The sequence below is a fragment of the Nuphar pumila genome, chromosome 17 (genome assembly GCF_984573655.1).
Source record: "Nuphar pumila chromosome 17, dmNupPumi1.hap1.1, whole genome shotgun sequence".
Taxonomy (NCBI): Eukaryota; Viridiplantae; Streptophyta; class Magnoliopsida; order Nymphaeales; family Nymphaeaceae; genus Nuphar; species Nuphar pumila.
In genome coordinates this window covers 22,769,348-22,782,024 of record NC_143265.1, presented here as the reverse complement: position 1 = coordinate 22,782,024, position 12,677 = coordinate 22,769,348, and the positions used below count along the sequence as shown (strand labels likewise).

Below are 12,677 nucleotides of genomic sequence, written 5' to 3'. Positions count from 1 at the left end.
TTGTCTCTGCACCTCTCTTTCTCTCTCTCATCGATTCCCATGCAAAATTTTTACCTCTCTTTCTGAGGAAACGACAAGGGCCCATTTACCACGCAGCACACACGCATACACACACACACACTCACACTCTCTCTCTATTCCCCACTCCACCGTCGACACTCTCTCTGTCTCTCTCTCTATTCCCCACTCCACCGTCCTCTCTCTCTCTCTCACTCGCGCGCGCGCGCACACACACACAGCGACACAGATACACACCGCCGTCCAACCATCAGCAACACCACCGGCGTCTCCATCGCTTCCTGTCTCCGACAATGCCCATCTTCCATCACAACCACCACGTCATCTTCTTCCTCCTTCTACTTCCCTTCGTCAACCACGTCGCCGGCACGCCAATTCCCGGCACCAGAAGATCTCTTCACCAACCCTTCTTTCCCACAGATTCCGGCACCGTCTCCCCTCCTCCGGCAACCCCCACTACCTCCACCAGTCCATTCTTTCCTCTGAACCCCATTCCCACTGCCACAACTAACACCCCTCCTGCCGCCATCCCGTCCGTCACCATTCCGGCGAACATCTCCGGCCTCGTTCGGCCAACCTCTGCGGGAAGTAGTTCCGGCGACGCCAAGAAGGTCATTGTCCCGGTCGTCATCAGCCTCATTGCCCTCGCCGCTCTGCTGACCCTCATCTTCATCTTCCGGCGCCGGAGGTCGGGCGAGTTCTCCTGGAAAGCCACCAGATCCACCAGCATCCGCCTTTTTCCGGCAGGCGATCCAGGTTCCACCACCGCCAGCGGATCGGAAGTCCTCTACTTGGGCACCCTGGTGGACTCCCGGAGGGCGGAGGGTGACGATACCATCGGCGTGAGCCCTCCCTACCGGAAATTGAGTTCTCCGGCGAGCTTCCACCAACGGAGCCCCGATCTCCACCCGCTCCCGCCCCTCTCGCGCCAATGCCGGCCGGCAGAGCCTGGCGGGGAGACAACTGAAGACGATGACGACGAGTCCTTCTACTCGCCAAGGGGCTCGTCCGGTGGGAACCAACAGGGGAGCCCGGGTGCTGGACCTGGCTCCCGGCGGGCCTTCCCCTTGCACTGGCCCGAAAGGCGTGACTCTGGGGGCTCTCCCTTGACAACGCCTTCCTACCCATCTTCCCAATCGACGTCTCCGGCAGCCTCAAAGCCCCCCTCACCTGAGCCGGAGACAGAGTCCACTATCTCTGAAGCACCCAGCCATCCCAGATTCCGGCTACCGCCTCCATCATCGCCCATGCCGTTCGAACGGAAGCAAATTTTGCCCTCTCCTCCATCCTCTCCTTCCGAAGGATCGGTGGTATCGGAAAAATCGGCTGCATCAAGAAGATGGTCGTTCTCCGGGCAGCCAGTTCCTCTAAAACAGCCGATCTTTTCCGGCAGGCCTCCTCCTCCGCCTCCCCCACCACCCCCAAGTGGAAGTCTGTGGCATTTACCGATCCCTCCACCACCTTCAAGCCGGCCAATTGTCAGACCTCCTCCGTTGATACCTCCGCCAAAGAATTCGGAGTCTGTGAAAACCGAGAGTTCGCCGGAGAGCAGCGATCCCTCGGCTGAAAAATCGGAAGACATCCCACGTCCTAAATTGAAGCCGTTGCACTGGGACAAGGTTAGGGCGAGCTCAGATCGAGCAATGGTGTGGGACCAATTGAAATCTAGCTCATTCCAGTAAGCACATGAGCTGTAAATTTCAAAATTTCTATTTTTTTCCTTCGTTGGGTAATGCTACGAATGAATGATTTTTGTTTAGACTTTTACTTCTTCGTTTGAAAGGATTCTTTAGCTTTTATGGAGTTGAACTTTTTCTTGGATTCTTGTGCTATTGATTGGTACATTATGGAGGGAAAAGGTCGGACTTTTTTAGAGATTACATATCGTTGTTTTGCTTGTTATATTCGCTAACGACCATATCACATTTACTGGTTTTGTTTTCATTTTGAAATTTGTGGCTTTTCTTGGTTATATTTTTATCTTCATCCTGTAGATTGAATGAAGAAATGATCGAGTCTCTGTTCATGTGCAATTCCACGAATGCTGTACCAAAAGAGACGAACAGACGAGCTGTTCTTCCTGCACCTGTTCAAGAGAACAGGGTGCTCGACCCAAAGAAGTCCCAAAATATCGCCATCCTTTTGAGAGCCCTCAATGTCACAAAGGAGGAAGTCTGCGAGGCGCTCATAGAAGGTGAGAGAGTTACTTGCTCGTCTCTCACTTCGTCCTTCTGATGATCATATTTCTTGCTTTCAATGGTTGATGATGATTTCTCAAATTTTGTTGACACCAGTCGAAATATGTTTGCGCCAGAAGTAATTAGTGTTGTAAAACTAGGGACCTGACTCCGCGCTAATGCTAATGAACTTGCTATTTAAGAGAGTAAATTAACCTATAACATATATAGAGGTCTTGAAGCAGGTGTTAGGGCTAATGGAGTTTGTTATTTGGAAGAAGTCTGTATGCAGACTCCATGACCTCAATCAACTTGTTTGAAAGATGCTATCATGCTCTGAGGATTCCCCAGTTTACAGTAGCTGATCCTTGTTCCAAATTAGGGTGGTGTCACTTAAATTGTGCATGTCTTGATTTAGGTTTCTTTAAAAAAAAAGACATCGAATTCATGAGATGAAAATTGTTATATATGACAACCTATTTCTAGTGACTAATACCAATAGGAACTTCTCATGTCCAATGTTGTTCTGATGTCAAGCTTTCATTTTGTGCCATGCGAAGATGGTAGGCCCGGTTGTTCTTGGTGCAAATATATGAGGACCATCTCTGTAAAGTTTTAAGAGAATGATTCTATTTCTGATTGAATTTGGGCCCACTCAATCTATTTTTTTCTGATTCAGCAAGATTTTCAGTCAATCCTATATGCTGTATCTTCAGGGATGTGGCTCCTTGGCATGGTCTGGTGGGGATAAATTTGCTACTCTCTTCATGGGTTTGCATACTTTGAGTGGTCATCAAAGATGCCCTTTGGAAGACCATTGAGCTATGGAAAAATCAATATTGGAGTCAGTAAATGTGCTGTTCATTTTTCATTGATTAGCCTTGTGTTCGCTCATTGTGTAGTAAATATGCTGGTATAACTAGTTACATTATGTGCATATGCATGGGAATGAGCATCTCCAAATTACAGCTTGTGATGGGTATAAATGTGTGGACACTGCATTTCCAACACATGCTCGGTGCAAGAAATCTAGTATTCTATATGTATAGGTGACTAGTTTTAGAGCATTTTTACGCATAACCTCTTAAGTTGATTCGTGTGATAGGTAACACTGATGGACTGGGGACTGAACTACTTGAAACTTTATTGAAAATGGCTCCAACCAAAGAGGAAGAACTGAAACTGAAAGGGCACACTGAGGATGGCAGCTTCAAGCTAGGACCAGCTGAGCGATTTCTCAAGGCTGTGGTTGACATACCCTTCGCCTTCAAACGAGTGGATGCCATGCTGTACATTGCCAACTTTGAATCAGAGATTGCATATCTCAGAAGATCTTTCAGAACACTTGAGGTATGCATAAGAGTTCTGGACACTTCATGATTTCTCAATTTATGATAACACAATTTGGAAATAATTTGGTGATTTTATATCAAACAAAAGATGCTTGATATAAATTTGAGAAAGTTGATTAAACTCAAATCATGTAGGACCCTCAGTTTAGTTAATCAAGTAGGGCTTTATTTTTCAATAACTAAGATGCTCTTATAACTTATGATTATAAAAATGCCTAGACCTGATATATTTGGTGGGGAGAAATACTTTATGAAAGGTATAGTTTAGATTGCCTTTGGTACTTGGGAGGTTGCTGTTCGTTTTTTTTATAAGATTTTATATGCGAAAATTATGTATGTCAAGAAATGGCTGCCTAATGGTCTAATGCTACCATTAACTGATCACCTTTCAGAGCCCTTGGTCTTATATCTTGATAACACTCTGCTCAGTTTGGATCGCCGGGAAAACTTTATTCACAATTAAGAACAGAAACAAAAAGACTAACATATAATACAATAAAAAATGAAATATGAATCCCTACTTTTGTCTTGTTATTTGTGCCGGACTTGAAAATCAAGAAACAAACACAAAAAAACATAGACCCAAAAGAAGTCCTACTGTGCTTGAGTCTATTCCTACAACTCTTGCACAAAAAGTTGAAAAAATGTATAAACCAACCCCTAAACGAACAGTTGTGAGTTCAGCAGACCCTTGTGTTTTATTTGGATGAAAAATAGAATCACAAGATCTCTCCTGAAGCTTTGATATTGGTGATACCGTGATTAATACAGTTGCATATAGGTCATTAAGATTGTGATTCCAAAAGGTTCCATTGTTTGGTGTTTTTATGAATGAGATGATTTCTGCATCAGTATTTGTTCATGAAAATTGTGCTGCAAAATGGATTAAGTGATGATTAATATCATGTAATAACCAACATTATTTTTTAGATGTTAATGGAGTGACTCAGCAATACACGTCTTCTGGATCTTTGTACTTCATTCCACGCTATGCTCAATAAGGATACCTAAAATGCTCTTTGTTACACCATGATATAGCAATTGATCATCTAGTTACCAGGTAGCTTGAATTAAATCTCTAGTTTGTCTGGTCCCCCCTAAACAGCCAAGTGGACTAACTATAGGAAATAGTTACTTAAAATCTCTACTACTGGCAGGTTACTCCCAGGTCAGCCAAGGAACATGTTGGTCTTATATCTTGATTTTGTTTGTAGATTTTTGTGATATCCAATTTGCTTGATTCATTAATACGATTTTTATCTCCTTATTCATATGATTTCTGTATATGCATTTTTTAATACTGCACGGTTCTACTGTTCTTCAATCTACAACCACAATGGTCCATGAGATTCCAACAGTTCTGGTATTCACAGTAATCAGAATTTTAGGTCCACTCTTCCAGATATTATTCTACTTGCATCCTCTCACCATTTAAATCTCTCTCTACTACAATTTTAAGATTTCATCCTCCTTGGGATTTCTTTATGGTTTATAAGCCTATGATCACTAGAGAAACCAACTCACTTTCAGGGCACGTTTGCATGCCAAAGAAAGAGGCCCCGTGCAGCCTAATGCACGGAGCCTCTCTCCACGGAAATGAAGTCCGAGTCGGACGTCGTTTCTGCTGAAAAGGGGGGGCTCCTGTTGAAAAACTGCGGAAAGAGACTCCCATGTTTCAATGTGAGTTTGTGGGGCCTGGAGAAACGCATGGAGCACCGTGCATTTCCACTGAAATCCATGGCTTTCTGTGGCACGCAAACGTGCCCTCTATGATTTTATTTTTTCAGCGAAAAACTCGGTCAATGTGGAAGATCAATCTATGAAGAGCAGTGTAGAAAAAAATGCTTATAAAAATGAAAAGTCCAGAATGTTAAGAACAAAGAATTCAGTATACCTTATTTAGGCTCTTTTTTTTTTCAGCTCCCACAATCTTCAAGTTGGGTGAATTTCTAAGAAACTCCAGGAATGCTTTGGCGTCACATGAGACATGACTGGTTCATGGATTCCTGGCATTCTGTCTTTTACCCAATTGAATACAACCATGTTAGAGTCTAGAGGTCACTGTATCTGTTGGACATGTAGCGATATTTCACGTGATGCACAGGATTTTGATGGCAGGCATTGATAGGGACAACATATTGCCACCTTTTGAGAAACGCTAGGCTCTAGTTTAGCCTTAAAGCGGCTGTCATTGACCTTAGAAATCTAAGTGTGTATTAGCACAGTGGTAATTACCGACCTCTTTTTTCATTTTTCTCCTTTCTTTAGCGTCACCTGTCTTGGGACTTGGCCGTGACCCTGAGTCAGACAATGCCCTGGCTTGCCTTGCTGGCTGCTGACATGGGATTAGGTTGATTCTACCTTTTGATATGCTGGCAACTCAATGGGACCCAGAGGCCAGCCACAGAGGCCTGGATCTATGATGCTCTTAATTTTGCTAAATTCCCTGTTAATTATATATTTTCCCGTGTCAAACCAATAATAAAAGATTGAACTTTAAATTCATGTGGAGTCAAATTTAGGGTCTTAACTTCTGTTTCTTCTCTCCCATCTCAGGCAGCCTGTGAGGAACTAAGAAGCAGCCGCCTCTTCCTCAAGCTCCTTGAGGCTGTACTGAAGACGGGCAACCGAATGAATGTGGGCACCAACCGGGGGGATGCGCATGCCTTCAAACTCGACACCCTCTTGAAGCTTATCGACGTTAAGGGCACTGATGGCAAGACCACCCTCCTCCACTTTGTTGTCCAAGAGATCATCCGGTCCGAAGGGGCACACCTTGCGAACCATCGTGCTCCAACGGCTGACTTAGCCACTGTTGATGACCCACGTAAGCTCGGCCTTCATGTGGTTGCGGCTCTCTCTGGAGAGCTCAGCAATGTGAAGAAGGTTGCTTCCATGGATTCTGATGTCCTTGTCTCCTATGTCTCCAAACTCGCCTTTGGCCTCGAAAAGATCTCTGATGCCCTCTGTCTTTCTGGCGATGGTGAGGCCAATGTACAGTTTGTGTCGTCCATGTCCTCGTTCAAGTTCAAGGCCGAGGAGGAGATCTTGAGGATCCGAGCTGAGGAAAGCGTGGCACTCTCACTTGTCAAGGAGATCACTGAATATTTCCATGGCAATGCAGCTCGCGAAGAGGCACATCCCTTCCGGATCTTTGTCATAGTGCGTGACTTCCTTGATGTACTTGACCGCGTATGCAAGGAGGTTGGAAGGATGCAACAGCGGACAACAGTCATGAGCGCAGGCCACCAATTCCCAGTTCCTATGAACCCCAACCTCCTACCAACAATGGCCGCCTTCCAGAGGCGGTGGACAGACAGTGATGATGACAGTGGAAGCTCATCTTCATGATACAGCTTTCTTCTTGATCCATGATCAGAGTTTGCTGTACATCACCAGCATATGCACCGAATCTGAAAATTCTGGCTGCCACGCCTTGGAAATCAAGGCGAGGCGGCTTGAGGTGCTTTTTTGTAAGTAAAATCACTAATGTAGGTTGTTATTCACATTGGGGTTTAATTTATTTATAATATACATATATACGCGGAGTGTAATCATGCAGAAAGATGTATAATGCTGTATTCCAAATCAATCGCAACTGTCCCTACGAGATACTCATATATATTCATTTGAATGGACCAAGTGCTAACTCAAATCAATCGATTATTGTCCCAGTGCTAACACAAATCCCTCGTTTTATCATAGTTTGATCACAGAAACTGTCCCTACGAGATGCATTGAGCGCTTGTGCTTAAACCCACATTGTTGATTGGACTGGGGCACGGGTATTGCTTTATGGGGATACAGTAGGATCAAACAAAAACCTACATCCAATTAGTTATGCATCAGATAGTAGGCCAGAGGGAACATTGGCAGAAAATTGATAACTTTCTTATCGTGCCAATGGCCATAGAGGAATATATAGGTTACATGATGTAGCCCACCATAAGTGGGATTGGATACATGATATAAAAGGAAAAAGCCGAAAATAGGAAACGTGAAGCAACTGCAAGAAACAAAATAGGCCAACCTGCTTGACGATATCCATGGAGTGGATCCGTGGATATACTGGTGATACTCTCCCTCAAGTTGGAGCATGAATATCCTTTGCGCCCAACTTGGATATGAGAAAAAGAAACCCAAGGCCTTTGTAAATATATTGGCCAATTGCAGGTGTGCAGATACATGCTCCATAGTTATTATGCCTGCTTGGACCTTTTCATGGACGAGATGACAATCTAATTTGATGTGCTTCATGGAATTCATGGAATACTGGATTGGAAGTAATGTGAATTGTTGCTTGATTGTCACGTAACAGTTTTATTGGACCGTGATTGCCACCAAGGTTTGTCAAAAGCGCTTTCAACCAAACTAGTTCACATGTGGCAGCTGCCATGGCACGATATTATACCTCAATGAAAGATCGTGATATTGCGGTTTGCTTTTTGCTTCTTCAGGATAATGGGCTGTGACCTAATAAGGTGAAGTATCCAGTTACCGGCCATTGAGTCATGGGGCAACTTGCCCAATCCGAATCACAATATGCTTTTAACTCCAGCTTAGTGTTAGCCGATAAAAGGATCCCTTTTTCGAGGGATGACTTCAAGTATCTAAGGACCCGCAAGGCATTTTCATAGTGCATGATCCGTGGATCTTGCATGAATTGACTCAAGATGTGGACTAAATACACAATATCAGGACGTGCACTAAATACATAATATCAGGACATGTGACTGTCAAGTATATGAGACACCCTACCAAACACTGATATCTGGTGGGATCATCAAGAACATCACCATCTTGTATAGTGAGGCATAATTTCTAATCCATGGAAAAATCGACCAGTTTTGCCCCCAAGAAGACGGGTATCAAATAACATGTCTAATATGTATTTTCTATGGCTTAGAAATACCCTGTTCAGTGATCTTGCCATTTCAATGCCCAAAAAATACTTCAACCGCCCCAAGTCCTTTAGATGGAAACGTGAATTAAAAAAGCCTTTGATTGCTGAAATTTCATGTTCATCATTCCCAATGACCAAAATGTCATTGACATATATTAATATAATGAGAAATTGAGAACTAGTTCATCGTGTGAAAATAATATAATTGGCATTGGTTGGATAAATTTGGTTTCTTTTAGGGCTAATGATAATTTAATAAACCAGTTTTTGGAAGACTGCTTGAGTCCATAGATAGACTTATTCAGGTGGCACACCCAATACTCCCTCTGCAGAGGAAACCCAGGGGGGAGCTGCATGTATACCTCTTTATGAAGATCCTTGATGTCCTTTCTTTTTATGAAATATTTTTTAATTTTTTTTATATAAAAGCAATGTGAAAACTAGACACCAAATATAAAAACCGGTTCTCACTAGTGGTAGAGACTAGGTCAAACTCAGGGAACGAAGAATACTTTGTATTTAAAAAAGCAATTGACTACTCTTTATTGACAAAATGAAAAAGTACGAGGAAAGTAAAGCTAATTAACTATTACAACAAATGAATACCCTACGCAGAGGGTTTAAAATGGTTTTATTACAACCCAAGAATTAAATAGAAATTAAAACTCCTAATCTAAGAAAAATGAAAGTCTTCTATGCTTGTGCCTCCATGTCGCGTGTCGAATGCATGCGCAATAAGTATCACTCGCTTGCTTGAACCTGCTGCACGCGTCCCTGCACAATTCAAAAGCATACGAGCAACACAAAAGAAGAACTAACACTATACTAAAAAAATGCACAAAATAAATGCTAAAATCTAAATCGAAACAAGGAAAGATAACACAAAAGAAATGCAATGACAACTATGAATGCAATGTTTACTAAATGAAAACTAAATGCTAAATGATAAGTAAACACAAATACTAAACATCAAACTTACACAAATTTCAAATGCTAGTTAAAATGCAAAACAACATATAAGATGCAATTATGAAGTGCTAAAGTAAACAATTTGATATGCAATATAAGGCGAAAAGTGAAAATAGAAGGATAAACCCTATATAAAACCCGAACTACACATTGCAAACATGAATTTGAGACTGAGATATGTGTGCAAAATGTGTGAAAATGACTAAATGGAAATACTCGTATGCAACACAGAGGACTGATGCAACAAATTACTAACAGATGCAAATCAAAATGCTAAATCAAAACAGATACTAATGGGATCAAAGGCTACTTAACTAAATGCTAAACAATGAATAATGCAATTCAAAACTGCTGCTACATGTGAACACCCCAATTTTTTCAAAAAATTCCTTTTTTGCCCCTGACCCCCATCCTCTGAATAAATTGGGTCAACTTCTGATCAATTTCCATTCATTTCTTGAATTCACTAGTTGAAGATCCTAAATTCATACAATTTTCATGTATAACCTAATCTCGGATCCAGATCTGATATCCGAATCCAATTCTGAGTCCGGATCTTCTATTTTTCAAAAATTCAAAAAATATCAATGCTTTGTATTTTCTCAGATATTTTATCTGAATCCAATCTTAATTCGAGATTCAAACTCAATATTTTCTCAAACTATCGGATCCAGACCCATTTCTGAAACCTAATTTCTGAAATTTAACCTTGTATTTTCTCAAAATCCTCCTTTGTAAAAACCTCAAGTTTGGATCCTATTTTTTTCTAAAATCCCTCTTATTATTAGAATCTCTCTCAAAAATATATAAAAAAAAGAATTCAAAAAAATATAGATTTTTACATTATTTTGAAAAATCTTGTAAATGACAACCACCATTTTTGAATTTTTCAAAAGTTAGAGGACCTCCCTGAAAAATAAGCCTAACGACCTTCCGTTACAAAACAAAGCCGAAGGGGTCCTCGATCTGGATCACCTTTCACCCCTCCACTCTCGATCAAGGCATCCAACCTCTTCTTTCTCTCGATCCCCTCTTCTTCCTCCCTTGCTTCTCCTTCTTTCTTCTTTGCATTTCTCTGGTTTTCTTCCCATCGACTGAAGAAGGTCGACCCTACAACAAAAGCTCTACCGAAGGAATACATGGAAAAATGCTGATTTTCTTCCTATATTAAAGATTATGATATTTTCAATTTCAATTTAAAGTTGTAATAATTAGATATTAATGAGAATTTTTTACTTTTCAGTTTAGAATAGAATGTATGAGCATATAATTCTCATAATTGCTTGTTTCATCTCATTTTATTTTTATTTCAAAATTCACAATGATAGAACATGAATGACACATGCACCATTCTAATAAAAGGTAATTAATCCTAAGTAAATGATTCACATTTATGGCCATAGTCAAAATGTGAACAATACTTGAGATTTTTATCTTTTATGGAATCAAATTTGACCTCCACTTAGGTCTCTTTTGAAAATCATCATATTTTTCTGAAATATTCTTTTCTTTATTAGAATTTAATATGTGAATTAACTTGAGATGTATTTGTGGCCATAATCACGAATATATTAAAAGTTGATTTTATTTTAAATCCTATAAAGGTACCAAAAATTTATTTCATTCTTCATCAAAATTCAAATATAGATTATATTATAATATGTTTGTGACCATAGTCATGAATGTATTACAATTTAATCTTATTTCAATTCTATTAAAGAATGAAATATGCTTTTAAATTCTAATCTTCAAATTCTTTCAAATAATTCATCATTTAGGATAGAATTGCATTTCTTTTCAAATCAATTTTCAAATCATCTTCCAAATTCCAAGTGATTTTTAAAATAAACTTTCAAAAATACAGTTTTCATTTCTATATTCAGTTTCAACTTTCATTTGTAAATTCAAATTCATCTTTTATTCTCAATTCTATCTTATTTCAAATTCCAACTTTAAAATTCCATTCTGATTTCAAATTCTATTTCTAAATTCAATTTCCAATTCAATTTCAAAGTTTAAATCTCAAATTTCAGTATCAATTCCAAGTTCAACTCTTATTTTCCAAATTTTGTTTTCAATTTCAAGTCTTCCTTCTTTGATCTCAGTTAGGATTTCAACTTCAGAATTCTAAGTTTTCTTTTCAAAATCTCAAATTCATTTCAAAATCCAAGTTTAAATCCAAAATTCAACTTTTCCAAATCAAGTTCAACCTTTTGAACCATTTTTTCAAAGATGTTTTCAAACTTATTTCAAAATCACTTGGGAAAAACCTAAGATTTCTGAGGCATTTCCCAAAAGCATACATCTTTACAGTTTCATTTCATAAGCATGATTCAATGTGCATTTAGGATTTTAGAATAATTACTTAGACAAATTTAGGCAAAGAAAAATGCATTAATTCGATCATTGGTTCAATTACTTCTGGTAAAGGCGTCAGAAACAGTTGAACCTTGTACCGACGAGCGAATCCCGTCTCTCCATCATTTTTTCACAAATATTTTAAAAACAGAGATGAGTTAAATTTTCAAAATATTTTTCAAATAAAAGTGAGACCTTGCAAAAGAGTTTCTTTTCTTTCTTTCTTTCTTTCTCTTCTCTCTTCTTTTTTTCTTTTTCCCCTTCAAAAAGGAAAAAAGGGCAGAAAGGAAAGAGAAAGAGAGAAAAAGAAAAAGGAAAAGGAAAAGGAAAAATTTTGCAACGATCACACTACACTAGAACTCCTATTTTCTCCTTACATGAATGCTAACAACTAAATAACTGTGAACTCTATTTGCTGTATCAACAGATTCCAGAAAAATCTACACTTAAAGTGTCAGCGAAAATGCTGCTGCCGGACTGAGATCTAAGATTCAGCTAAGCAGCTGCTGATCTGTATCTCAGCAAATGCTTCAAAGTGAGTCTGGCAGGTGTGGAAAGACTTCCAGCAATGCACAACAATTTCAGACAACCAAATCCTCTAGCTGCATTCACTAAATGAATACTAATGCTAATCAGGTGTTATTGATGCAGATCTGATGAACTAAAATCAGAGAATCTGATGTAAAAACATAGAATTTGCTGTAATGTTTCAATGTATATGCAATGAACTCAAATACTCGATGCAAATGCAGGGAATTAGGGAAATTGCATACAGAGAATTGATGCAATTCAATGATGTAGAAACAACATCAAAACACACTGTAGATGCCGATGCAATGCATTAAATGCAATGGTCGTGAAAGACATAAAAGGAAATGCACATACATTGTAGATAAAAAG

The 12,677-nt window shown here is 39.8% G+C and overlaps 2 protein-coding genes across 2 annotated transcripts; both read left to right on the top strand.

The window, feature by feature from the left end:
- The first annotated feature begins 311 nt into the window (after positions 1-311).
- Positions 312-1,700, top strand: LOC149811793 (formin-like protein 6). Its single transcript, XM_089992926.1, has one exon. The coding sequence runs from the start codon at positions 312-314 to the stop codon at positions 1,698-1,700; it is 1,389 nt and encodes a 462-aa protein (XP_089849052.1).
- Positions 1,701-2,018: 318 nt separating this feature from the next.
- On the top strand, positions 2,019-7,145 carry LOC149811792 (formin-like protein 1). The gene is made up of 3 exons (XM_089992755.1): positions 2,019-2,212; positions 3,301-3,545; positions 6,104-7,145. Exons 1-3 carry the CDS (start codon positions 2,026-2,028, stop codon positions 6,896-6,898), a joined length of 1,227 nt encoding a protein of 408 aa, XP_089848881.1. The 5' UTR covers positions 2,019-2,025; the 3' UTR covers positions 6,899-7,145.
- Positions 7,146-12,677: the final 5,532 nt, after the last annotated feature.